The sequence below is a fragment of the Cervus canadensis genome, chromosome 1, assembly GCF_019320065.1.
Source record: "Cervus canadensis isolate Bull #8, Minnesota chromosome 1, ASM1932006v1, whole genome shotgun sequence".
In the NCBI taxonomy this organism is placed as follows: domain Eukaryota; kingdom Metazoa; phylum Chordata; class Mammalia; order Artiodactyla; family Cervidae; genus Cervus; species Cervus canadensis.
Genome location: NC_057386.1, coordinates 1,343,928 through 1,369,862, shown reverse-complemented (window position 1 = coordinate 1,369,862; position 25,935 = coordinate 1,343,928). Strand labels below are relative to the sequence as shown.

Sequence of the window (25,935 nt, the reverse complement as noted above, 5' to 3'; positions counted from 1 at the left end):
TTCATGGGCTGGCGTGAGTCCAGAGGTGGTGCCTCCTGCAGCCCGAGGCCCCTCGGTCCCCGCCGCTGTCCAAGAGAAGCACCCCTCCCCCAGCCTCCTGGGGCGTCTCCTCCCTCCCCTTTACTGTGAGCCGCTCGGCAGGCCCAGTGGCCTGAGACGGCAGTGGGCTTCTGGTTGTAAGTGCCCCACGTTCCTCTTGGCATCTTTTGCTCCCTCGGTGCTGCTCGGCTGACCCGGGTGGTTCTGTCTTGCAGATCGAGGCCCTTGTGAAGGACATGCAGGATCCGGACACAGGGGTCAGAGTGCAGAACCAGAAGGTCACGGTCATCAGCATCCCTCACGCCATGACAGGTAAGGTATCTGGCAGTTTGGCCTTGGCCTGAACAGACCACACACAGGTGTTGGCAAACTAGAGCTCATGGGCCAGAAGCGGCCCCTGTTCTGTATTTGCGAATAAAGTTTTATTGGAACAGATCCACGTCCCCATTTATGTATTGTCAGAGGCTGCTCTTGCACTGCAGTGGCAGAGTTAACACGCACACCGCCCCCCCCCCCCCCACACGAGTCCAGCGTCCATCCCTTGTCTAGGTGTGTGAGCCACTGTCCTTCCTGGCACCTGGGGCCCCCTCGGTTCCCGGTTTGGGGCGCTGCCCACCCAGCCATGGTCCCCCTTGTCTCTCCTACGCGGGTGAATCCCAACCGCAGTCAGAGGCCCGGGGGAGCCCTGTCATGCCGCATCAGCGCTGATCAGAGCAGACTGGGTCAGCGCCACTGCCTCCTCGGAGGGCAGGTCACTGGGACTTAGGGGACGACGGGGCTGACGTGCGAGCTGAGATCAGCACAGATCACGCGGTGGACGCCCCAGGAGCCCCCTAATCCCATCTGATCTATTTTAGGAAGCGCCCAAGTGGATGCGAAAGTCCTCGACTCCTTGGTGGGGAGGGCTAAGCCGTCTGCTGTCAGCTGGAGGGGGGGGGGCACTCCTTTTCTTGGTCTGCACACCCCTGTGTAGAGACGTGGGGTGGACTGTCTAATAACACACCCAGTCTTGGGATTTTAAGTCGGATTTTAGGGGAAGTCTGCGTTTGAATAAGCAAGGGGCTGAATAAAGGCAAGAGTGACAGGGGCCCCTCGGGGAGCTGTCACGGTGGGCACGTGGACGTGGGGAGTGGGTGGCTGGACGTGTGTGCCCCCAGGGCGTGTGTAGGAAGGGGCGGGTACGGGCTGTCCCCCCTCAGCCGTGCTGTGCCCCCCACCCCAGGGCACAGGCCGTGGGGTTCAGACCCTGGCTCCCCGCCCTGGTGTGATTCATGGGCCGGTTTCCACTCAGGCAGGGCACCCAGCTCGGCCCGTGGGAAGCAGGCTGGGGTTGCTAGAAAGAGTGGTGGTTGGCATTTGCACGATGGTGTCGGAGCTGGGGTGTGTCTTTGTTCCCAGACGATGCTGCCACCTCCGAGGAGCGTGTCCTGCTGAGGGGCTGGGGGCCTGGCCGAGCAGGAGACACGCAGCTTCCTTGAGGTCCCACGTCCACACTCAGCTGGCTGGTGGGACTCGGCCTGTCCTGGCCCTGGGATCAGTGTGAATCCTTGGGAGGGCTCCCTGTGCCCCGATCTTGTCCCCGTCTGCCTCCCCTGCCCTCTTCCTTGCCGGCCTCCAGTCTGCGTTGCTCCCGGGCCAGCCCTCAGATGTGCGGGGCGCAAGGACCGATGGAGCCCCTGTTCCACGGCCTGCATTTGTAAACAAGACTCCAGAGTGTTCCTCAGAAAGTGGCTCGTCCTTCTGCTTTGACAGAAGCCTTTACGATGACCTGAAGAGCCAGGCTTGCATGTATCTCTGACCCTCAGAGTTTTGCTGGGGAACTTAGGGGCATCAGAAATCCAGCACCCCGACCCCGGAGCACCCCCTTCTCCCATCCCGGGTTCTCATTTACTCCCGGGACTGAGCTCCATCCAGAGCGCCATGGACAGCTTGCTTTGGGGCTGTTTTTTTCCAATGGTCAAGACTTCGTCTGTTTTCTTCCCTCTTGATGGATGACAGTCCAAGCACCCGTTATTGTATCAATAAGAAAAGAGAGTCAGTACCACAGAGAGGTGAAGGCTGGGGGGCGGCAAGGGGACGTAGGGTGGAAGTCTGGCTGGACTCACATCATGTGCGGCCCTGAATTATGGGCTGGGGGTTCGGACTGGACCCAGTTTGGGGGTGGGGTGCAGGGAGGTCCCTGGAAGATCTGAGCAGCAGGACAAGACCACGGCTGGACAGGGAGGCGGCCAGTTGGGCGGCAGTGTGGAGGCTGGTGTGGGTGTCGGGGAGGCTCAGACATTGGCCAGACCCTTCTGCTTTGCAGGAAATGATGTCCTCCAGTGGATCAGCCAGCGCCTGTGGATCTCCGGACTGGGTGAGAGCCCTTTCTGTCCTCAGCCGACCAAGGGCTTCAGGGCGCGTCACCCCGGCGCGTATCTGGGCACAGCTGGGTGAGGCTCAGACTGTGTCTCTGAGAAACTGACCTTTTAATTGGTGAGATGAGGCCTTCGTGGGTAAAACAACCAGACTCAAAATGGAAGGGGTGATAACCGGGGGGACACAGTTGTTTTTTCATACAAAATACTGAGAGTGTGTAAGTCACAGTATTCCCTGCTGGCTCAGATGGTAAGAATCTGCCTGCAAAGCGAGAGACCCAAGTTTGATTACTGGGTCGGGAAGATCCCCTGAAGAAGGGAATGGCAACCCACTCCATTCTTGCCTGGAAGAATCCCATGGACAGAGGAGCCTGGCGGGCTACAGTCCATGGGTTTGCAAAGAGTCGGACACGACTAACATGACCACTACTACTACTAAGTCAGAGGAGTAACTGGGGAGGAGTCAGTCAAGAAGGACTTGTGCAGGGGGTGATGCACACGTACACTTGGTCTGGAAGGAAATGATGCCTGTGAAGTGTGGAGGGGAGCTTGGAGGATCTGGACCCGGGGTGCAGGCAGAGTCCAGCTTGGGGCAGAAGTCAACTGCCCCTTCCTGCCTCTCACAGGGTGAAGAAGGGTCTGTTGGTCAGAGACACTTTCCCTGCTCCTGGGTTTCTCCAGACCCAACGGGCCCAATGGTGTTCCTCCAGGAAGTCCCCATCTATCACCCCAAACCTGGCACCCGTCAGCCCTGGGGTTCACTGGCTCCCCACCAGATGCCCTGAGCTGTCATTGGGACGACCAGGCTGGGGGACTCTCTGGAACCGTCTCCCCAGCTGGTACTTGTCCACAGCGAAGGGCAGGAACCCCTGTTCCCATTTCTTGGTGAAGTGCTGATAGGATGGGGCTGCCCGTCCTGGCGTTTGGGGTGCTGTGTGGGGGCGGGGCGGTGAGCTGCTGCCCTTGGCCCCTGCTCTTAACTTCCTTGTCTCACCTGCTCCTCCCCAGAGGCCCAGAACTTGGGCAACTTCATCGTCAAGTACGGCTACATTTACCCCCTGCAAGACCCCAAGAACCTCACTCTGAAGCCGGACAGCAGCCTCTACCGATTTCAGGTGAGCCTCGGCCTTGCCCTGGGCTGTTCGTGGGGCGGGATGTCGTCTGGAGGTGTGACTGGTTGGCGTCACGTCCTCCCAGATCTGCAGAAACGGTGGTGGAGGCGGAGGCTGTTTTATGTTTCGGGCTACGGGCCGGGGGGCCCGGGGTGCACAGCCTGCGTCAGCCTGGCCCCCTGGTTTCTCTCGTAGACGCCGTACTTCTGGCCCACCCAGCAGTGGCCGGCTGAAGACGTCGACTATGGTAAACCGCGCCCACCCCGGGCCTGGCGAGGGCCCCACGTGCTGCCTAGCTGCACGCTGCATCTCGGTGACGTCTGTGGTTGTCACGACCTTGACGTCCGTCCTCGTCTGTGTTAGGAGTGGCTCCTGGGGGATGGGAGCGGGTCTGGGAGCGTTGTCTGCCGCGCTGAGCACTGCCGCCTTGTGCCTAGAGGGGTTTTGAAACGTGATGAGGGTGGAAAACGCCGTCATTTTCTTTTCCAGCCATCTATCTGGCCAAGCGAAATATCAAGAAGAAAGGGATCTTAGAAGAATATGAGAAGGTAGGAGATGCTTTCAAGTGTAGGGTCTTGTAATGGAGTGCAGTGTAGTCTCAAGCTGTTTCCCCCGTCACTCCACGCACACGTGCCCTCATCATGCCTCATCCCCATCTCCCATCCCACGTCAGTCCATCATCCGTCCATATGTGAATATCTGGGAGCAGCTGCTTGGAGTAAATTCTCCCCCACGTTGTGTTACGGTTTCTCCTGATGTAGTTTAAGCCCTTGTCTCAGTAACTCCTGGGCACACAGTAGCGACCACTTTCCTTTCTCTGTCCCCAAATAAGAGGACTTAATATGTGAGATAATGCACATTATAGGATGGTCAGATTTAAAAAAAAAAAAAAAAAAAAAAGCTTTTTATTTTGTATTGGAGTGTAGTGGATTAGGAGAAGGAAATGGCAACGCACTCCAGTACTCTTGCCTGGAAAATTCCATGGACTGAGGAGCCTGGTAGGCTACAGTCCATGGGGTCGCAATGAGTGGGACAGGACTGAGCGACTTCTCAGGACAGGGCAGGATAGTGGATTAACAGTGTTGCGACACACAGACTTTAAAAAAACGACACTTTTTATTTTCTGCGGGGGTCTAGCGGATTGGCAATGTGATGGTGTCAGGTGGACTGCAAAGGGACCCAGCCGTACATGCACACGTATCCGTTCTCCCCCAGGCTCCTCTGCCGTCCAGGCTGGCACACAGCACTGAGCAGAGTTCCCTGTTTGTCCATTTTAAATAGAGCTGTGTGCACCCGTCCATCCCAGACTCCCTGACTCAGCATCCTCCCCGCCAGCAACCATAAGTTCCTTCTCTAAGTCTGCCTAGTCTCTTTCTGTTTGGTAAATAAGTTTGTATCATTTCTTCTTGGATTCTGCATATAAGGGGTGTCATACGCTATTTCTCTTTGTCTGATTTACATCTCTCAGTATGACCATCTGTAGGCCCAGGATGGAGAGATTCCAGCCTGAGTGTGAGACGGGAAAACAGCAGTGCAGGCTTTTGTTTTGGGCAGAATAAGTCAGATTTCTCAAAGAAGGCACCCTCATCCTCAAAAGGCTAGACTTCTGGGCAGATGGCAACAATCTTGCTGTGTTTACTTCTTGAAAGTGAGAGTTAGTTGCTCACTTGTGTCCAACTCTTTGCAACCCCGTGGACTGTAGCCCTCCAGGCTCCTCTGTCCATGGAATTCTCCAGGCCAGAATACTGGAGTGGCTTGCCATTCCCTTCTTCAGGGGATCTTCCCGACCCACGGACTGAGCCCAGCTCTCCTGCGTTGCAGGCAGATTCTTTACTGTCTGAGCCACCAGGGCAGCCCAGACACGTATTTAGAAGGGCTGGCTCACACCAGTGTCCGGTTGTAGCTCTGTGGGTTTGTGGTGCTCTGCTGTTGACTGTTAATTTTCCACATTCTTCTCCACATAACTCCCATCTTCCTAATCAGATTAGGATACACTTATTAAAAAAATGAAAAATCCAAGCCCACCTGTGGCTTCTGTTTGTTGTGAAAGCTTGGTGAGAATTTGGCATCACCCTGTGAGTGCCGGCCTTTGCACGGGGGGGTGGGAGGGGGTGTTTGGCTAGGTCTCCTCGTTGACTTAGGGCTCCCTGCCCCACTGCACACGGCAGAGCTCCTGAGGCTCAGTGCTCTTGTTTTGTCTTCCTCCTCTAGGAAAACTACAATTTCTTGAACAAAAAAATCAACTACAAGTGGGACTTCGTCATCATGCAGGCCAGAGAGCAGTACCGGTGAGTCGGCGCTCACCCTGGTCCTCTGCTGTCCCTCTGCTCTCCCTTCCTTCCTTGTTTCTTTTAAAAAAAATTAGCTTTTATTGGGCGTCTATGTGTCAAACAGCAGGCTAGGCGAAGGGAACGGAGAGGCATTGTCCGGGGAGCCTGGCAGGTAAGCAGACACGCCACAAGGCCTCAGTGAGTTGAGGCGCATGTGTGGGCTTGAGGAGGAGCTGCAGAAGCAGCAGTGAGCCTGGAGGCAGCGGAGGGGGGTATCCAGAGTGGGGTGGGGGTGGGGAGGGAGAGGAGCGGCAGGGTGGGGGGTGCCCGCCTGAAGCCGGGAGCTGGCACAGAGAATGGCAGGAGTGAGGCTGGATGTGTTAGCGGAAGCAGATTGGGCGAGGGTACTCTGCTCAGGACTGCCGGGTGGTGAGCAGCCTCAGTTCACATGTCATGAGCTCAAAGAAACTTATCTTTTTAAAAAAATTTTTTATCAGAGTGTAGTTAGAGAAGGAAATGGCAACCCACTCCAGTATTCTTGCCTGGGAAAGTCTATGGACAGAGGAGCCTGGTGGGCTACAGTCCATGGGGTCACAGAGAGTCAGACCCGACTGAGTGGCCACACAACAGTGGTTGATATACAGTGTTGTGTTACTTTTGGGTGTGTGGCAAGGTGAATCAGTTACACATACACATATGCCCCGTCTGTTTTAGATTCTTTTCTCACGTGGTCAGTGCAGAGTATTGAGTCGAGTTCCCTGTGTATACAGTAGGTTCTTACTAGTTGTCTGTCTTATACACGGTAGCGTGTCTACGTCAGTCCCAATCAAAGAAGCTTTTCTGGTGAGCAGTTATTACTGCACACAGATCGCCCTGAAGCTTCGTGCTCAAAACGGCAACAGTTGTTTCACCTCTCAAGGAAGTTTCTATAGCTGTGGAACTTGGGACGGCTTAGTTGGATGGTTGTGGATCAGAGCCTCTCGTGTGGTCACAGTCACGAAACAGTCACACAAGTAGTCAGGAAATAAATATAAAATTACATATTGGGTGGTGAACTTGAAGGACATATTCTGTGCACTCTCATGCAGAATCAGGGATGGCCCCTGTGGTGCTTTTTAAATCTGTCTGCAGTTCTGAGGGCTTCCCAGCTGACTCAGTGGTGAAGAATTCACCTGCAATGCAGGAGATGCAGGTTCGATCCCTGGGTTGAGAAGGTCCCCTGGAGAAGGGAATGGCAACCCACTCCAGTATTGGGAGAATCCCACGGCCAGAAGAGCCTGGTGGACCACAGTCCGTGGGGTCACAGAGAGCTGGACGCTGTGCGCCTGAGCACACATGCACGGTTCTGTGACCCATGTCCACCGTGAGGAGGAGGGCTTGGAGTCATCCCTTCCTCTCCTCGGGGTCTCTCCAGGAGGTCTGCCTTGGGCCTTCCTCACAGCATCCGGCATCTCACCGCCTACAGGTGGTCGGACGCTCTGAGGGCAAATACCACAGGGAAGGAGGTGGCGGCAGTCCCCTGTGATGGCCCAGCCTCGGAAGCTGCGCGGTGCCGTCTTCCTGACGTGCTTTATTGGTCAAGATAGCTGGAAATCCCCACCCGGTCTCTGTGGGGGAGGACACGGACCTACCTCACCGTGGGGGGAACCGCAGACAGATTTATGAAGCACCCCAGTGGCCGTCCCTGATGCTGCATGCAGTACACGGAGGGTGTCCCTAGAGCACACAGCGAAACTTGTGATTTCACATTTATTTCTTGACTCTCTCTGTGACATTTAGACCAGAAGCTACTCAAGGGCAAGACACATGTTTGCGTGTCATGCTGCTCAGGCTGCCATTGTGAAATACCGTCCCGTGGGTGACTTAGACAGAAGACATTCATTTTCTTGCAGGCCTGGAGGCAGGGAGGTCAGGGTTCACGGTTCTGCCAGGGTCTGGTTTCTGATGGTGACTCTTCTCGGCTTGCAGGTGGCTGGTGGTCTTTTTGTTGGGGTGGGGGTGGTGGGGAGAGGAGGCTGGCCTGTGTCTCCTGTGTCCAGGGCACTAATCCTATCCAAGGGCCCCACCCACATGGCCTCATCTAACTGCTTCTAAACTCTAAGTGCTTCTTAAAGGCTCTGCCTCCAGGTACGATCACACTGGGAACTAGGGCTTCAGTGTATGAATCTTGGGGGAGAGTTGCTAACATTCAGACCTTCACAGTCTGGTTCTCCCAGTGCTTGGATCAGAGTGGAGATCAATAAATACAACATTGAATGACTGTGGGAGTGAGTGAATAATTGATTGATTAAGGAATACTTTTGCTTTAAAGATCATAAACTGACAAACTAAGGTAATTCCTTGCCCATGGTTCTCTTGGAGCCCGTTCCTCACGACTCTCCTTCAATAACCTCCATCGCAGATGAGCAAGCCAGAGAGGACACGGCAGTAAATTAGCCCTCGACTGTATTTCCAGAGCTGCCAGCATTACGGAAAGTCCCCAGTGCCCCAGGCCATCTGTGGCTCATCTTCCTGGCTAGTTAACCCAGTAGAAAATCCACTTAGGTTGGCAAGGGGACAGTGTTTGTAGTTAACTCCAGAGGAGGTTGCAGAGCACCCTACAGGAAGGGCCCTCCCCGCCCACTGTGCTGGCTGGGTGTTCTGAAGTTACTCACCACACGTGAGCTGGCACACGAACCCGCCGACCGAGTCTTGAGAGGGTGTGTGCGTCATCCTGCGTTGCCTGGGAGAATGAGCCTCCCCGAGGGAGCTCAGGTTGCCGTGGAAACGGCACTGACGGGCCCACGGTGGGATAACGAGCACGGCCTCGTTTCCTACCTGTGAAGTCAGGGGAGACTGCGATGGGAAGGAACACAAGTAACCTTTCCCAGGAATCTGGGGACTCAGGAAAACCCTGACTTGGCACAAGTTCTCTGAAGCAGCAGAGTGGAAGTGATGCTGGAGAGAAGCCGGGACTCCCCGTGCAGGCTCCCGCGTTGCCGGCCGCCCCCGCTCTCGGGTGTTGATGATGTTGTTTGTCAGAACAGGGAAAGTTCGGAAGCCAGTGGGTGAATGTCAGCCCAGAAAGTCCTCCAAACTCCTGCAGGGGCGGCGCGGGTGGGGATGGTCTGACCCTCAGCTGGTCATGGGGCCTCTATCACCTCGCGCCCCATGCTTTCCGGAGGAGCCGGGCTCTAGGGCCCGTTCCCAGTTCAGGTCTGGCCTCTGCCCCCTGGTGACCCCGTGACCCTCAGTGGGGTCTCAGCCTCTCTCTGCTTCAGTCCCTGGGCTGCTCACAGGGAGGATTTGATGAGTCAATATGTATAGAAGTATTGAGCAGGGTACTCAGCACTTAAGTGTGGTATTAAGGTTTGCTATTTTCATCATCGTCATTATTATTACGGCAAATACAGCTTACCTGGGCAGATGGGGAGAGTGGTCCGGAATGGGGCCCATCGGGAAGGGGGACCATCGGGAAGGGGGCCCATCAGTGAGCAAAAGATGCAGCATCTTTCTGGCCTGCAGCGTGGCTTGTGGCTTTTCAGGGCCGGGAAGGAGCGGAACAAGGCGGACAGGTTCGCGCTGGACTGCCAGGAGAAGGCGTACTGGCTGGTGCACCGATGCCCTGTGAGTACCGCCCCCTAGCTCACCCGCTTCTTCTCACGCCTCCTGCCCCGCCTGTACTTCCCACCCCGGGCGGCTCGGCCGTCTGGGGCTGGAGCTGAATCTGCAGGAGCTCAGTGTTGGCTGGCGCCCAGGGCCCTCTGGCTGGAAGAGGAAATTGACTGTCTGGATGGAGTCTGCCCACGGCCCGCCCGTTGGTGTCAGGATGGAGCGAAGTTCCCTAACCGAGGGACCAGAATGAGTCTGTCTTGTGTGAGGGCTGGGACTCGATGCCTTGGAAAAAGAATTTAAGAAGAAAAAACTGCACTTCTCTGGGGGTCCAGCAGTTAAGACTCTGCTCCCGGTTCAGGGGGTTAGGTTCAATCCTTTGCCGGGGAACTAAGATTACATGCATCGCATGGTGCGCCCAAAAAATTAAGAAGAAGAAGAAGAAAGAACTAGAGCCCAGGCCTCACGGCAGAAGCAACCCTCCGCTGCGGGAACTGGAGTCGCCTTGCAGCGGTGGCCATGCCATGGCGTTTCTTCACTGCCTCTCCGTTCCTCGTCCGGGTCCGGTCCCGCTGGCGAGGATGGGAGGAGTGGGTGAGCTTGTGCTCAGCCTCGTGGTTTTGAGCATGGGGCTCGGGGGCGGTAAGTGGGCGAGAGAGACCAGTCGTGACGGCTAGGTGCCCCGTCAGCTTGTTCCCGGGAAGGCCGACCTCATTCCCCAGCGCAGCAGAGGCTGTGCCCGCCACGGGGAACGCTGCTGTTTCTGTTCACGCCTGCGTTGGACCCCGACTGCTGCAGGGGAAAGGATTCGAAGTCAGGTGTTCAGAACAGAGTTCCTCCTTGTCCTCCTTTGATTTTTGTGCCTGACCGGGAACCAAGTTCTCAGAACCAGAGTGACCTGCGTCTCCCATGGTGTCCAAGCTTCTGGACTGTTTGAACTTGGAGCCCATCAGGGTTTGGCCGTTTTGCTCATTTTCTTCCTGGATTCAGAACAGACAGCCCATAGATGTTCCATCTGTGAAGGCGTTGGTGTGGACGCCGTGCTGGCCTGGGCTCCGCAGTAGGCCTCATTGTGCAATTTCTTTCTCCTTTAGAAGAAGCTTCTCTCTCTTTGGCTGTCTGGGGTCCTCGCTGCAGCACGCGGGGTCTTTGGTTGCGGCGTGTGGGGTCCAGCTCCCTGACCGGGGTTGGAAGCCGGGCCCTTGCACTGGGAGCACGGCGCCTTGGCCACAGACCAGCGGGGCGCCGCTGCACGCACGTCCTCGTGTCGCCGCTTGGCCTGTGTGGGAGGCGCTGTAGTTGGTCCTGTTTGCTGGTGAGGGAGCAGAGCCCCAGGGCTGGTGCTGACTCCCCATTAGAGCTGGGGGCCCCGCTCCCCCTCCTGGAGAGCTCCTCTGCCTCCCACGGCAGCGTTACGTGGCGTCCCTGGGTGTGCAAGGCCTTTGTCACCTCCTTGGTCATTAGAGCATCGCGTGACTGCTGCTCAGAGGTATCCCCCTCTGAACACAGGCCCTGGGGAGCCGTGTTCAGAACGAGGCCTGATGTGAAAGAGCAGATGTGAGCAGACGTGAACAGATGTGAACACATGTGAACAGATATGAGCACATGTGAACAGACGTGAACAGATGTGAACAGACGTAAGCACACGTGAAAGACACGAGCAGACATGAGCAGACGTGAGCACACATGAGCAGACATGAACAGATGTGAACAGTTGTGAGTAGATGTGAACAGATGTGAACACACGTGAACAGACGCGAGCACATGTGAACAGACATGAGCAGACGTGAGCAGACGTGAACAGACGTGAGCACACGTGAAAGATGCGAGCAGATGTGAGCAGACATGAGCAGACATGAACAAATGTGAGCACATGTGAACAGATGGGAGCAGACAAAGCCTCTCTTGCACTCTGGCCCCCTCCCGGCTGTCCTGCTCCATCGGAACTGGACCAGGAGTGGGGGATGAGACCAGGGTGTCCCTGAGTCTCCTCTCCCCGAGTTTTTTAAACCTCTCAGCATCTCGGTGGCCTGGAGCGTCGGGATGAGGAGCATCCGCTTTGAAGTCTGTCTCGGGCAGGGATGGAGCGATCCAACTGACAGGCCAGCAGCACAGGCCGTTGGACGTCTCCGGGAGCACTTACCAGGAGCACTCTCCGGGAGCACTCTCTGGGAGCACTCACTGAGAGCGCCTGCCCTGGGCTGCACGCAGCCGCACGGCTCCCTCTCTGCTGACCCTCACCCCTGTTTCCTGTGCCCTGACATCAGCTCTGAGGGGTCTCCATTCCAGCTGCCTCTGGGGTCCCAGAAACTGCATCAGAGTGTGGGTCAAGTGTGTATGTGTGTGTGAGAGAGACAGTAAGACTTTCCCGTCTCCCTGGGATGGGAGGTCCCGGATTGCTGCCTGCACCAAACAAACAGAGGAAGTGAAAGACCTGAACTGCTGGCCTGAAGGAGTCCAGAGCTGGAGCAGGACTGGCCAGGGAGGCGGCCTGGTGGAGGTGGCAGAGTCGGAGACCAGCTCTGGGCCAGGCCTCTTCACTGGGCTCTCAGGATGAACAAGAGGCCTTGCCTGGTGACAGCAACCATCTCTTGTGAGCGTCCATCGTGCTAAATCCTCACAAGAACCAGACAGACAGGAGGGGTCATCTCTGGTTCTCAGGGCAGAGAGGAGAAGTTGTTTCCAAGATCCTCCTTCCAGCTGGGAGACAGCAGAATACAGATCAGAACTTCTGGGTGCTTGACTGAAGCCTGGACTCTCCAGAGCAGTGAACCGTGGAGCAGACCGGTCGGGAGGCCCCTGTGCCAATCCCATGAACTCCAATCCAGTCTGGTGTTGTCTATCCACCTACCCATCCTTCCATCCATCCACCCATCCATTTATTTATCCATCTATCCACCCAGTCCCTTGGACTGCAAGGAGATCAAACCAGTCCATCCTAAAGGAAGTCAACCCTGAATATTCATTGGAAGGACTGAAGCTGAAGCTCCAATGTTTTGGCCACCTGATGCGAAGAGCTGACTCACTAGAAAAGACCCTGATGATGGGAAAGATTGCAAACAAAAGGAGAAGAGGGTGGCAGAGGATGAGATGGTTAGATAGCATCACTGACTCAATGGACATGCATCTGAGCTAACTCTGGGAGATAGTGGACAGAGGAGCCAGGCGTGCTGCAGTCCATGGATCACAGAGAGTTGGACCTGACTTAGTCACTGAACAACCACCACCACCCATCCACCCACCCACCCACCCATCCATCTATCCATCCATCCTCCCTCCCTTCCTCTGGGGATGCTGTGGTGGTGGAAGACCCCCCCCCACACACACACACCTGGGGAACCTCACACCCCTGTAGCTAACCAAAGACTGGGCCACAACCCTCAGCTTGGTCTCACGGTGGGCAGCTTGGCCAGAATCCAAAGTTAATCAGAAACCGGAGACTCTCCCTACAGTGGTCCTTACATTGTTGTTTTCCTCATTCAGCCAGGAGTGAACAACGTGCTGGACTACGGCCTGGACCGAGTGACTAATCCAAATGAAGACCAGGTAAACCAGGTCAGTCCCTGCTGCGTGCGTCGGGCGGGGCCTGGGTCAGGGGGGCCTTAGGCTGGGCGGGTGTCCATGTGTCTGTCTGCGTCTGTAGGGCAGTGGTACCTCCGCTCTGAGACGGCCAGGGAGAGGAGTCCTGTGTGCTCTGGTGTCAGAGAGGGGAGGCCAGCGCAATGGGGTCTAATGGTTGGTTTTCAGACGCCTGAATCACTTCCCTCTTTGAAAATCTGATGAAACTTATCAACGCATTTCAGCCAGAGAGGCACAAACAGGCCTTTTGCACACCGTTTCCACTGATTCCCTTCCCCTTCAAAGACACTAGGCCCAGGCTCACAACCCTTGAATCAACTTTGGGTTTAAACCTCAATCCACACGACGGGACCTGGTCTCTCCACTTTCTTTTGCATCTTTGCTTTTTTTTTTTTTAAAAAAAGATCCCTTTCCCCAGTAGGCCACTGCTGATGATGAACCATTTCCTATGATGGGTTTTTATTTAAGGAAATGTGGTTCAGAAGCTGCTGAAACAGAGGATACCCCAATTAGGGTTTCCCAGGCGTGGCACAGTTATTTGGGGCAGATAGTTCTGTGGGGCTGTCCCGTGCCTTGTGGGGGGGTCCACAGCACCCCTGGTCTCCCCCTCTGGATATCTGTAGCTCCGAGCATCTCCCTGATGCCTCCCAGTCCAGAAATGTCTCCAGACATCATCTGGTGGCCTTGGGGGCCAAGACTGTCCAGGCTGAGAATACGGGTCCCAGTAAACCAGCTTATCCCCACTTAAACTAGCTGTGGGCGGTTCCCTTGCTTTCTGTCCACCGCTGTCTTTAGCAGCAAGCAGCCAGGGGCCTCGTTAGCCTCGTGTGTCACCTGTAAGCCTCAGCAGTGCTTGGAAATGCTGGCAGGAGGTCTGACTTGTGTTCTTAGCCCACGGAGACCCGGAGCTCCGGATGACTGTGGCGACCTCCACCAGTGCATACAGGTTTTGGGCAGGCTCCGCATGGAGGGTGTCCATTCCCAGAGGGCACCTCGGGGACTCCACTGGGCCCCCTGTCCCTAATTCAGAGCCCCCCTCCCTTGATACATGTTTGGCACCGTCAGCGGCCTTTTTCACATTCCCTGCATCAGATGACAGATAATTGCCCAGGCCTTGTCAGCTTGGTTTCCATGGAAACAGCATCATCAAGGAAAATACTGAACAGGGAAATTTGCTTTTGTAATGGATGACTGGCAGCTCTGGAAACCTGTGTGTAGGGGGAGGGAGGCCCGTCACTCAGTCTAACCAGCCACACACCACACATGCGTGTGCATATTGTGTATATGTGTGTATGTGTGTACCTGTATATTGTGTTTGTATCTTTAAGTGTGTATAGCATGTGTATATGTATGTCTCTCTGTGTATGTTATATGTATGTGTATGTATTTTATGTATATATGCATGTGTGTATGTGTGTTTGCATTATATGTGTATATGTGTCTCTGTATGTGTTATTATGCGTGTATGTGTGTATATGTATATGTGTGTGAGCCTTGTATGTGTGTCTCTGTATGTGTGCATGTATATGCATGTGCATGTGTTATGGATGTGTATATGTGTGTATGGGTGTGGATTGTGTGGATGTATGTGTATTTGTGTATGTGTGTACATGTGTATTGTATGTGTATCTGTGTCTATATGTGTGTGGTGTGTATGTGTCTGCATATGTATGTGTGTTGTATGTGTGTGTCTCTGTGTGTATCATGTGTATATATGTATGTGTGTCTGTGTGTATGTATGTGTTGTGTGTCCCTCTGTGTTGTGTGTATATATATGTATGTGTATTGTGTGTATGTGTGTATCTATCATATGTGTATGTGTGTGTATGGTGTGTATATGTGTCTCTCTGTGTATATATGTGTGCTGTATGTGTGTGTGTGTATTTTGTGTATGTATGTATATGTGTCTCTGTGTGTATGTATGTGCATATGTATGTGTATGGTGTGTATGTGTGTTGTGTGTGTATGTGCGCTGTATGTGTGTCTCTGTATGTATGTGTTCCTGTATGTGTATGTGTATATGTGTATGTATGTATGCATGTGTATTGTGTCTCTGTGTGTATGTATGTGTGTGTGTTGTGTGTATGTGCGCTGTATGTGCATCTCTGTGTATGTGTATGTATGTGTATCGTGTCTCTGTATGTATGTGTGCATGTGTGTGTATTGTCTCTGTGTATGCATATGTGCACGCATGTGTGTTGTGTGTATGTGCACTGTATGTGTGTATGTGTGTATGTGCATTGTGTGTATGTGTGTGTATGTGTGTTGTGTGTATGTGTGCTGTATGTGTGTCTCTGTGTATGTGTATGTATGTATGTGTATCGTGTCTCTCTGTGTATGTGTGCATGTATGTGTATTGTGTATATGTGCATGTGTGTTGTGTGTATGTGTGCTGTATGTGTGTATGTGCATTGTGTGTATGTATGTGTGCTATATGTGTGTATATGCGTTGTTTGTGTATGTATGTGTGTATGTATGCATGTGTATTGTGTGTGTGTGCACGCTATATGTGTGTCTCTGTGTGCATGTGTGTATGTGTGCATGTGTATTGTGTGTATGTGTGTGTATGTGTGTGTATGTGTGTATGTGTATGTATGTGTGTATGTATGCATGTGTATTGTGTGTGTGCACGCTATATGTGTGTCTCTGTGTGCATGTGTGTATGTGTGCATGTGTATTGTGTGTATGTGTGTGTATGTGGCAGAGGCGGGCCCTGGCGGGGTGGCTGAGGTGCTGAGTGAGCGGCTTCACGGGGGTGCTCTGTGGGGCGACTGCCCAGGGGGAGGCCATCCCCTCCTGCCTGAGGCAGGGTCCTCAGGGCCCCTGTCTGGGCAAAGCCCGGAGCCGGAGCCGAGGCTGGGGAGGCTGCGGCCCGGGGGCGGGGGCGCCGGGTGGGCGGCAGGGGCGGGGGTGCTCGGGGGCGGGGGCGCGCGCTGCCGGTGGGCGTCGCAGCCGGGTACCCACTGTCTTTCTGTCTCTCTCCCACCAGCTCCCCGCCTCCGTCTGCACTGGGCTGCCCTGGCGCCTTAGGAAGAACAGAGGCCTGTAACTCTCCTGCCCGCGGGCCCCCCCCGGCCCTCCGCCCGGGCCCAGGGCCGGTGTGTGCGCCCTCCGCCTCAGCTGGGCCGTGTCCCTGCTCGTCGGGCCGAGCGGAGGGTGCAGGGAGCGCGCAGCGTGTCCGGGGGCTGGGTGTCCAGAGGCGTGGGGTTTCCGCCTCACTTCAGAGACTGTCTCGCGGTGCTGGTTTGAAGAGGGCTCGTTTCTGACAATTTGTAAATTCTTGGAAAGACCTCTTTTCCTTAAACAGAAGCAAATGACCCAAGACCTGTAAACACCGTGGAGAGAGGACAGAGGCTGGGGGTTGGCAGGTGCCCAGGGCCCTGGGGGACCCCCTGCCTCTGGCTGGTGGCTGCCGGCACCGCCCAGCCCGGGGAGGAGCTGGTGGAGCGGGGTGACCCAGGGAGCGGGTCCTCTTGGTCCCGCCGCCCCGGGGCAGGTGGGGCGCCCTTTATCTCAGAGAGCACTTGTCCCCACGGGGAGCAGGCTGAGTGGCGGCCTGCCCCCAGCCTGGCTGTGGGCAGTGGTGCCCAGGCCGGCCCTCCCTTGGACTCCAGCAGGGTCTCCAGGTCGTTCTGTGACGGGGCTGGTGGGAGCTCTGACATCAGGGTAGGCCCGCTCCCGGCTTCTGCAGTTGTGTGATCTCGGACAAGCTGTGGCTCAGGCAAGCTCTCGAGCTCAAAGCCTCAGTTTCCTTGTCTGTAAAATGGGAATATGGATAGTGCCTCCTTCAGGGGCTGAGCGAGGTCACTTATGCCAAGCGTCTGGAGTGGGATCGGGGTTTGGGGCCCTGGGCACAGCAGCACTCACTGTTGTCACGACCGTCTCTCTGCTGTCGGAGACCGAATCTGTGGGGCCCGGAGACCCTCGGCCCTATCTGGGGGGCTCTCCCTCACCCCAGGTTTCCCCCTGCATCCTCGTCTGTTCTCATCCTTCTGCCCTGACTGTTGGTGGTTGAGGCAGGCCCGCGCCAGCGCCACCGCCCTGCCTGGCCCTGTGGACGGCTGGGGAGAGCAGTGCTGTCCACACTGGTGGCCCCTTCGGCCTCTGGGGGATGTGATGTGCCCTGCAGAGCCCCGGCCAGGAGCCCTCCATGAGCGACACCCCTCGCCCGGTGTTTCCCCGCCATCCGGTGACAGACAGCTGTCTTCCTCTGGCTCCTGTGCGACCAGCGTTGGCAGGGGCATCCCTGGGTGCCTCGCCCCGCCGGGGCTCCGTGCGGACTCAGCAAGCGGCTCGTGACGCGGGAGCTCTGGCGTCTGTGTTCACAGTTGGGGAGACAGGCGTAGGGGTGGGCTGCTCGTCCCGGACACACTCTTGGGGCTGGTGAAGCCAGGTGTGAGCTGACGGGCCCAGAGCCCCCTCGGGGTCCTGTTGATGTGTCCCGATGTCCACTGCGCGGCTTCTGGAGGCTTTGCTGGAGTTTATTCTCTTCTCCCAGTAGGTTGGTGAGAAAGGTCACGCCAGTTCCGTTTTGCAGAGAGACTGAGCCGTCTGCTCAGGCTGGGCGAGCCAGGGGGCGTGTGGGTCCTCCCGGCTCTGTAGCTCCTGCTCCTCCGGGTACCGCCTCCCCACCCCCACCTGCACCACGCGGTCCTGCGCCTGGGGCCCTCTTCATGGCAGGGTCTGTGCTCAGGCCCCCAGCTCTACGCTCAGCAGGCCTGTGCTTGCCTTGATGCTCTGCTGTTCTAGAACCTTCTCTAGGTCCCTGGTCCACTGGAAGCCGGGCGGTTAGTCCTGCCCCCATCGGGAAGGACACTGCGGCACAAGGACTCCTTCCGATGCTCACAGCCTCGGATTCTCGTCTCCTTGGACGGCTGGCTGCCCCCTTCTCTTTTCCGGTCTGCTTTGCATTAACCGCTGCAACTCTTGGGTTTCCTGGTTTCTGGCTTCCTCCGCTCTCAAGGCCTGTGTTGCCGGCGTCCCTGGGGTTCTCCCCACCTTACGCTTCACTCCACGGCTTGCCCGGCCCTCACCTCCATTTCTGCACAGATGCCTGCCTGACCCCAGGGCCCCTGCTCGCCCCTCCCTGGGGTTGCCCGGCCTCAGTCCCCGTCACCCCAGGGCGGGACCTTGAGGCCTCCTGCCTGAGCCCATCATCTGCAGCCTGCATCTGGGTCTCAGGGCCGGCACGCGGGCCACAGGGCTGTGTGTAAACAGGCTCTGGACGTGTCCCTATTTGGGCAGCTCTGGAAAAATCCCAAGTCAGAATCCCAGGAATGCAGAGAATGCCAAGATCCCTTGGGTGGAGTGCTCCCCCTGTAACAGCGTCCTCCCTGGGCTGTATGAAGAGGTGACTTCACCCTGGGAGGACCAGCTGTGGAGCCAGTGGGGTTCGTGCATGCCTTCCTGGGTGCAAGACGTGTTTGTCTCTAGTCTTACCAGGAGACAGCTTTCTCAGAATTGCCTAGAAATACGTGTGTGTGTGCTGTTTAATGGGCTTCCCTGGTGGCTCAGATGGTAAAGAGTCAGCCTGCAATGCAGAAGACCCGGGTTCCATCCCTGGGTTGGAAAGATCCCCTGGAGAAGGAAATGGCAACCACTCCGGTATTTTTTTTTTTCATTTATTTTTATTAGTTGGAGGCTAATTACTTTACAATATTGTAGTGGTTTTTGCCATACACTGACATGAATGTTTTACGACCTTTTCTGCTTCCCTGGTGGCTCAGAGGTAAAGAACCCACTTGCCAATGCAGGAGATGCAGGTTTGATTCCTGGGTGGGGAAGATACCCTGGAGAAGGAAATGACAACCCACTCCAGTATTCTTGCCTGGAGAATCCCATGGAGGGAGGAGCCTGGCGGGCTACAGTCCATAGAGTTGCAAAGAGTCTGACATGACTTAGCAGCTGAGCAAATGCACGCATAGCCTTTTCTGTATTGACAGTAATAATCATGTTGATAGGTTTGTGAGGGTTAGCAGATAAAATACAGGAAGCCCAGTTAAGTTTAAATTTCACGTAAGCAGCAGATCCTCCTGTTGCTGTGACTATATCCCCAGTATTGCCTGGGCATCCCGATTTGCCTCCTGACCGGGACTAGCGCGGCACCTGCGCGTTCTTGGCGGAAGCATCTGAGCCCTCGTCAGCAGCCAGCGCTTAGGGTCCCGCCCCACGCCAGTCACTCCGGATGATGTCACTCAATCCCCGTTTTCTGTCCCTCTTTACAGATGAGAAGGCAGAGGCTTTCAGATGTCAGGTAACTTATCCAGAGTCAGGTAGCCAAGAAGTGTCAGAACCGGGATTTTGACCTTTCTGACCCAGAAAGTCGATACTCTTAATGACCCCCATCCTGTCAAATTCTCTGTCTTTTCAGAGAAGTCCAGAACCCTCTCTCCTACTGCCAAGATACACACTCTCCAGACAGGAGAGAGACTCCCTGCATGTTAACCTAGAGGAGGCAGGTCCCATGGACAGAAGGTTGTTTTTTTTTAATGATAATTTTTTTTCTTTTAATAGTTGGGCTTCCCAGGTGGCGCTAGTGGTAAAGAACCTGCCTGCCAATGCAGGAGATGTGGTTTCTATCCCTGGGTTGGGAAGATCCCCTGGAGAAGGAAATGACAACCCACTCCAATATTCTTGCCTACAGTGTCCCACGGACAGAGGAGCCTGGTGGGCTACAGTCCATGGGGTCACAAAGAGTAAGACATGACTGAAGTGACTTAGCACGCATGCAGTAGCTTCCCAGTGTTGCATTTCTGCCGTACAATGAAGTGAATCAGGTATATGTGTACATATATCCCTTCCCTCTTGGACCTCCCTCCACCCCACGCTGGACATCAGTTCTTAAAGTTAGAAATAAACGCTGACGCCCATGCCGGTGATCCAGGGTGGAGATGGACAAGCTCTTAGACCCCAAGCAACCCGCTGCAGTCCGATTCCAGGAGATCACTGGTAGTTTGGGGGAACCAGAAAGCCCACAGCAAGCCCAGTGCCCTGAAAGGACAGTAAAGTCAAGAAGGGAATTAAAATATAAAAAAGTTTTAACACCCCGAAGACCGAGATAGTGGCCCAAGAAATGACAGGTATCAGGCCGAAGTCAGACCACGCCGAGTAGACCAGAAGTGAGTGTGCTGGTGGCCAGAGGTGTGTGAGGCCAGCCCCCTGGGGGCCCAGAGACCGTGGTCAGGCTGGACTGCGTGTCTCGTCCGTGTCTGCCCACACAGGGCGCAGGGCTGGAAACAGTGGCTCGTCCTGGGGCCTGGGCACCGAGGGAGGGTGTCTGAGATGCTGCCCACTGGGCACCCCGAGTACAGTTGCAGTCTTTACCAGTGTCAGCGTTTCCACGCTCCAGCCTTGTTGAGATATTATTGGCGTTATAACGTGTGCAGGTCTCAGGGGTACAGTGGGTGGTTAGATGCGAATAGATACGGCAAAGTGAGTTCCACCAATGCGGTCACACCTACACCCCTGACGTAATTGCGGCTTTGTGGGGTAGCAGTTAAGATCTATGTTCTGCACGACTTCTAAGCGTGTGACGCAGCGTCGTTAATGATGGTCACCGGACTGTGTGTGAGATCCCAGGTCTTATTTCTCTTCCAGCTGGGAGTGTGTTCTACCGTCGTTAGTGTTGATTAAAGAGTGAGTCAGGTGTGTGCTTCCTCTTGGATTGGGGCGCTCGCGTTCTTTTTTGGTTTGGGTTTCTCTTTTTGTTTTTCGTGTTTATGGGAGTGTAGCTGATGTGAGCTTCAGATGTACAGCGAAGTGAATCCGTTAAATGCACACACATCTCCTCTGTTTTGGATTCTGTTACCGTATGGGCCACAACAGACTGCTGGGGAGAGGTCCCTGGGCTGCGCAGCAGGCCCTCATTCTTTGTCTGTTTTATATGAAGTACTGTCTCGTGGCTGGACAGGGGCATTCCATTCGGCACTTAGCCTCAGCTTCAGGGGCAAGCGAGGAACTGGTGAACAGAACAGACCATTTTCTAATTCTCCAGGATCACTGCTCAGATTTTTTGTTTTCAAACAGCCTTTTTTCAGCCTTTCTTGCTATTATTCTTGTTTTCTCTTGGCCACACTGTGCTCCATGTGGGATCTTAGCTCTCTGACCGGGGATGGAACCCGAGCCCCCTGCAGTGGAAGCGCAGTCTTAGCCGCTGGACCACCAGGGAAGCTCCACTTCTCCGCTTTGCCAAGGTCACATCTGGGTTTGAATCCTGGTTCGGCCAGTTACCAACCAGGAGACATCAGAACCTTGGTTTCCTTGGCCGAAAATTAGAATAATAAAACCTCCCTCCCTTAAACTTTCTAAGGGCTCAGAGAGGTGTAAATTGCTTTGTACCTAGCTATTTTTGTGTGATTATTATCACACAAAAGTCCAGCTTCTCTTTTGAGCAGAAGGCATAAACCAGGAATACTCTTCTTAATCCACTTGGCATGACTTGAACAGAAGCATCTGATTGTATTAGATTCGAATGCAAATCCACCCTGACCCTGGGGTCCTTTTCTACCTGAAGTCTGTGTCTTCTCACCCAGCCCTGTGTTAGGAGAGCATAGGAACAGATAATTAGCGTAATAGCCAAGATATTTGGGCCACTTGGAGAGTGTTCTCAGTTTTTTAAGCAGAATAATACTCTCTTCACCTTGAAATGCATCTCCGTTTTCCTCAGCCTCCAAGCACACAGCCGTCATCACGTGTCTGGTGTTTAGCGAGCGTCTGCTCCATGCCCCACGTTACGCGCGGGAAGATGAACGTGGTCTTCCTGCTCCTAGTGGTGCCTGGTGGGTGATGGGTGGGTTAAACAGAGAGCAGCACAAACACTATCTAATTCTGGTTGTGAGGAGTGCGACGAAGGAGGGAGAGTGTGTGGGGATGAGGGTCAAATCAGAGAGGGGTGCCCGAGCGCTCCCTTCCTGCGTTAGAAAGTATTTACCTTTTATCTTTGACTGTGTCCGGTCTCAGTTTGGCCGTGGCCCCCGGAGCGCGCAGACTCTCACTGTGGTGTAGGTACTCAGCTGCCTTGTGGAGCGTGGGATCTTAGTTCCCTGAGCAGGGATCGAAGCCACGTCCCCTGCATTGGAAGCTGGATTCTTAACCCCTGAAGCACCAGGGAAGTCACACGTTGCCTTTCTGAGATCACTTGTCCTAGCTTCCCACCCTGAGAAAAGCAATCACATGAAAATAATTTAATGATGCGAAGTAAAAAAAATGATGCAAAGTAGAAAGGAGACTCATGTGGACATTCCAGCTCAGACCTTCCTTCGTTCCTTGTCACTGGGCTCTGGCCCAGGACTTACTTTACTAGCCGGCTAAAGGAAACCATGTCATCCTTGGACTTTTCCAGAGATGCAAACCCGGTGGCACTCAGCAGCAGGGTGTTAGCCGCCAGGAATGGAGATGCTCAGCTTGACCTGTCAGAGTTACACTAGGCGGTCCTTGGACACCACCAAACCTAGGAAAACTGGTTTCAGAAGCACCAGCTGTACCAAGCCTCCTAGAGTTGGATGGGGCAGACACGTGGTACCAGGGACGCATGTCAGATAGTAGGAAGGTTCAGGAGGAGGCAGGTCTGAGTGGTTTCCGGGAGCTTCCAGGATCCTAAACAGGGGGCTCCTCTCAGAGCCATCCTTCCTCTGCTGTGAAAATCCAGACCGAGGATGGAGCCCGAGGTGAGAGCTTCCACATTTAACGGCTCAGCTTGCATTGGAGGCTGGTTTTGAATCTTTGAAGTGTGTGCTTTATTTTAGGTGGCGTGGCTTTTCCCTGCAACATTGAGTACTGGCCAAGTGGCTAGTTCCCCCACCGGGTATTCTGTAGGCACCGTGGTGGAACTTGGTCTTCGGTTCATCTTGGCTTTTAGGAGAGTAGGATAAAGTTATAGCGGCAAAGCACCCCCTTCTGTCACCAAACCTCTCAGCTGATCTAATTCTTCAGCAGTTGTGCAGAATAGGGTGGAACAAGTGGTGATGGGGAAATTCTGTCTTTAAAGTAAAAAAAAACAAAGATGGGCAGTGTTCTCTTGGGGAAGGGTTTTTATGTTTCAAATGGGTATTTGGACTCTAATGATTTCATGACGTCTGTTTAATGGTTTTTGCTTCTTTGTTTTTACAGAAACAGACAGTGGTTTCTGTCAGGAAAGAGGTAATTAGCCTCCCAGTTTCAGGGAAGTCTGATTTTTAATCCTCTAACAAATTATATGTGCTTTGGCTTCCTGCTCTGCACTCAGTGATGAAATGAGAACCATGTGTAAGGTTCAGACAATTGTCTACAAAGTAATGGATGGCACAGAACGCCAAAGCATGTCTTGTAAGATGTGCGTGGGGTTGAGCTCTACGCGGGACATGAAGCACCCTCCGAAGGCGCAGATCTGAGGGACGTGGGGTGGGTGCCCGCACCCTGGTTCCCGCTCTTAGAGTCAGAGGAGCTCAGCGTCTGTCCAGGGTGACGGGCTAACCGCGTGGGCAGACCTTCTATCCAGGGCCCAGGACAGAGCCCTGGGTATCAATGGCCGTGAGGGTAGATCTTCTTTGCATCAGAGGCATCTGGGGAGATGCCAAGCCTTTGTCTCGGTTTGGAACTTTCACTTTTCCCCGGTGGTGTCCTTTCCGAGCCGAGCACAGGATGAGTTGAGGCTGCTTGTGTGGAGCTGGGTCCCCTGTGTGCTGCAGACCTGATTCCTGGGGTCCTGGGGGGCCGGCTTGCGGGGGCGGGATGGGGTGCTGTGATGGGGAAGCAGCTTCTCGTTCAGAGTTGCGTGTAGGCGTCGGCACTGGCGACACCCCGGGAGGGGCGGTCTAACCACTGTGTCTCTTGCAGATCATGTATTACCGACAGGCCTTGATGAGGTCCACGGTGAAGTCGTCTGTGTCCCTTGGAGGGTAGGTCTCTAACCTGTTGCTCTTGCTGAGGTTGGCACAGCAGGTCGTCAGGCAGGAGAACTTCTGCCTCAAGGAGGACTTGACAAGTCGTGGTTGGCTTGAGATTCCTGAGGACGGAAAGGGACAAAAGCAGTCTCATGGGGGTTAAGTTGGGTTGGCCTCCAGGTCTCGGGTGAGGAATAATCAGGTGGGTGAGGCGCTAGACAGTCTGTGGGTGGGGAAGTGGGAAGCGTTCACGGGCTAGATGGTATGGTTCAGCGGTACTGATAAACATCCATTGTTAGCCTTTGATTAAAATCCTATTGGGAGAGACTGGAAATTAATGTTTGATTTCTTAAGCATTCAGGCTGTCTTGATCCAGTCTCTCAGAGGGCATTACTACTCTGACCTGTTCCAGAAAGTCAGTCTCATGAAACCAAGCGGACAGTCCACTAGAGGAGGCTCAAAGGCTGTGGGATACTTTTAGACTCACGGTCTCGGAGCCTCATTGCCATGATTCTGACACCATCAGTGTCTGGACCTGTGGGCACGTGCTCCCCCCGTCTTCCCGCTGTTCCCTGGTGGAGGTCTGATGGGAATAAGAAGGTCCTGTGAGAACTGCAGCCGGGGCCTTGAGTTCCGCGCGGGACTCCGAGCCGGGCTCTGCGGTGTCTTCGGGCACGGGTCCTGCTCTGCAGTCCCTTGTGGCGGCAGGCAGGCTTTGTGGCAGGCGCCTCATGTGTATGTTAGGGGTGCAATGCCCACCCTCAGGGTGAACACCTGGCAGCTTTTCTTCCAAACTACCAGACGCCAGGACACATGTTGATTCAGGACGTCTAACCCAGCTAGAGGGGATTAGCGCTTGCCTGCGTTTGTCTCGGCGAGACCACAGTGTTGAATAATGGGTCTGAATTCCCAAACGCGGGCATCTTTGACAGAGGGTGGACCCCAGGGTGGTGACAGAACCTCACTGAGTCCGTGGAGACCTCGTGCTTCCAAGATGGTGCCGAGACCCCTGTTTGAATGCACGCAGAGTCAGCTTTGCATTGTGAAGACTCACGATCAAGGGTAAAGAGGCCATGTTTTATGAACCAAGTACAGAGAAGTCGGGAGATGCCGACCTCTCCCGATCGGGAGACGCCGTTTTGTTTCATGACTCAAATAGGACAGATACTCTTAAGCACCTGCTGATCCCGAGAACTGTTAGTGTTTCTCTGAGAAGATGGTAATAAGTATATAACCACGTGGACAGAGTTGATGGAGGGCAGGCTGCTCAATCGACCTGAGTGGTGATTGATTTGGTCTCTGGGGTGTTGAACTTCTAGGAAATCACGTCTTCTTCTTTTTTTGCTTTTGAGGATCGTTAAGTATAGTGAGCAGTTTTCATCCAATGACGCCATCATGTCGGGCTGCCTCCCCAGCAATCCTTGGATAACAGACGACACCCAGTTCTGGGATTTAAATGCCAAACTGTACGTATTTGAGATATCTGTGTTCTTTTAAAAGAAACTTTTTGAGTTAAAATTTTCATGTCATAGAATTCACTCACTTAAAGTGTATGTTTTGGTGATTTTGACTAGAATCATGCGACTACCACAGGTCAATTTTTAAAATATTTCCATCACCCAAATAAGAAACCCCCTACCCTTTAGAATCCACCTGCAATGCAGGAGACCCAGGTTTGATCCCGGGGTCGGGAAGATCCCCTGAAGAACGGAATGGCTACCCACTCCAGTAGTCTTGCCTGGAGGATCCCATGGACAGAGGAGCTTGGCCGGCTGCAGTCCATGGGGCCACAAAGAGTCAGGCAAGACTGAGCGACTAACGCACACACCCTTTAGCTATTATCCCAAGTCTGCATCCCCCAAACCCCTCCAGCCCTACTCAGCCACTAAACTGTCTGTCTCTCCAGGTTTGCCTCTTCTGGACGTTCATATAAATGGAATCGTACAATATGAGGTCTTTTGTGATTAACTTTTTCCCCTTAGCATGATGCCTTCAAAGTTTATCCATGTTGAAGCAGATATTAGTACTCAATCTCAAATTATGGATGAAAAATATTAATTTTATGGCTAGACCACACTTTGTTTATCCATTCATCAGCTGATGGACATTCAGGTTGTCTCTGCCTTCT

General features: G+C 54.2%; 1 protein-coding gene across 6 annotated transcripts in view; it reads left to right on the top strand.

Annotated features, from left to right (window-relative positions):
• Nucleotides 1-25,935, top strand: part of RGS9 (regulator of G protein signaling 9) — a 67,702-nt gene that overhangs the window by 19,568 nt on the left and 22,199 nt on the right. For 3 of the 6 annotated variants that reach the window (XM_043444798.1, XM_043444737.1, XM_043444511.1), the window contains 11 exons: nucleotides 255-351; nucleotides 2,345-2,395; nucleotides 3,405-3,511; nucleotides 3,704-3,755; nucleotides 3,998-4,056; nucleotides 5,720-5,796; nucleotides 9,303-9,384; nucleotides 12,853-12,924; nucleotides 23,056-23,085; nucleotides 23,761-23,822; nucleotides 25,160-25,273. In XM_043444798.1, the coding sequence (XP_043300733.1) occupies nucleotides 276-351; nucleotides 2,345-2,395; nucleotides 3,405-3,511; nucleotides 3,704-3,755; nucleotides 3,998-4,056; nucleotides 5,720-5,796; nucleotides 9,303-9,384; nucleotides 12,853-12,924; nucleotides 23,056-23,085; nucleotides 23,761-23,822; nucleotides 25,160-25,273 (782 nt within the window). In that variant the 5' untranslated portion in view covers nucleotides 255-275. The remainder of the gene's footprint in view (nucleotides 1-254; nucleotides 352-2,344; nucleotides 2,396-3,404; nucleotides 3,512-3,703; nucleotides 3,756-3,997; nucleotides 4,057-5,719; nucleotides 5,797-9,302; nucleotides 9,385-12,852; nucleotides 12,925-23,055; nucleotides 23,086-23,760; nucleotides 23,823-25,159; nucleotides 25,274-25,935) is intronic. The other 3 variants (XM_043444549.1, XM_043444659.1, XM_043444575.1) reach the window with 3 other exon arrangements.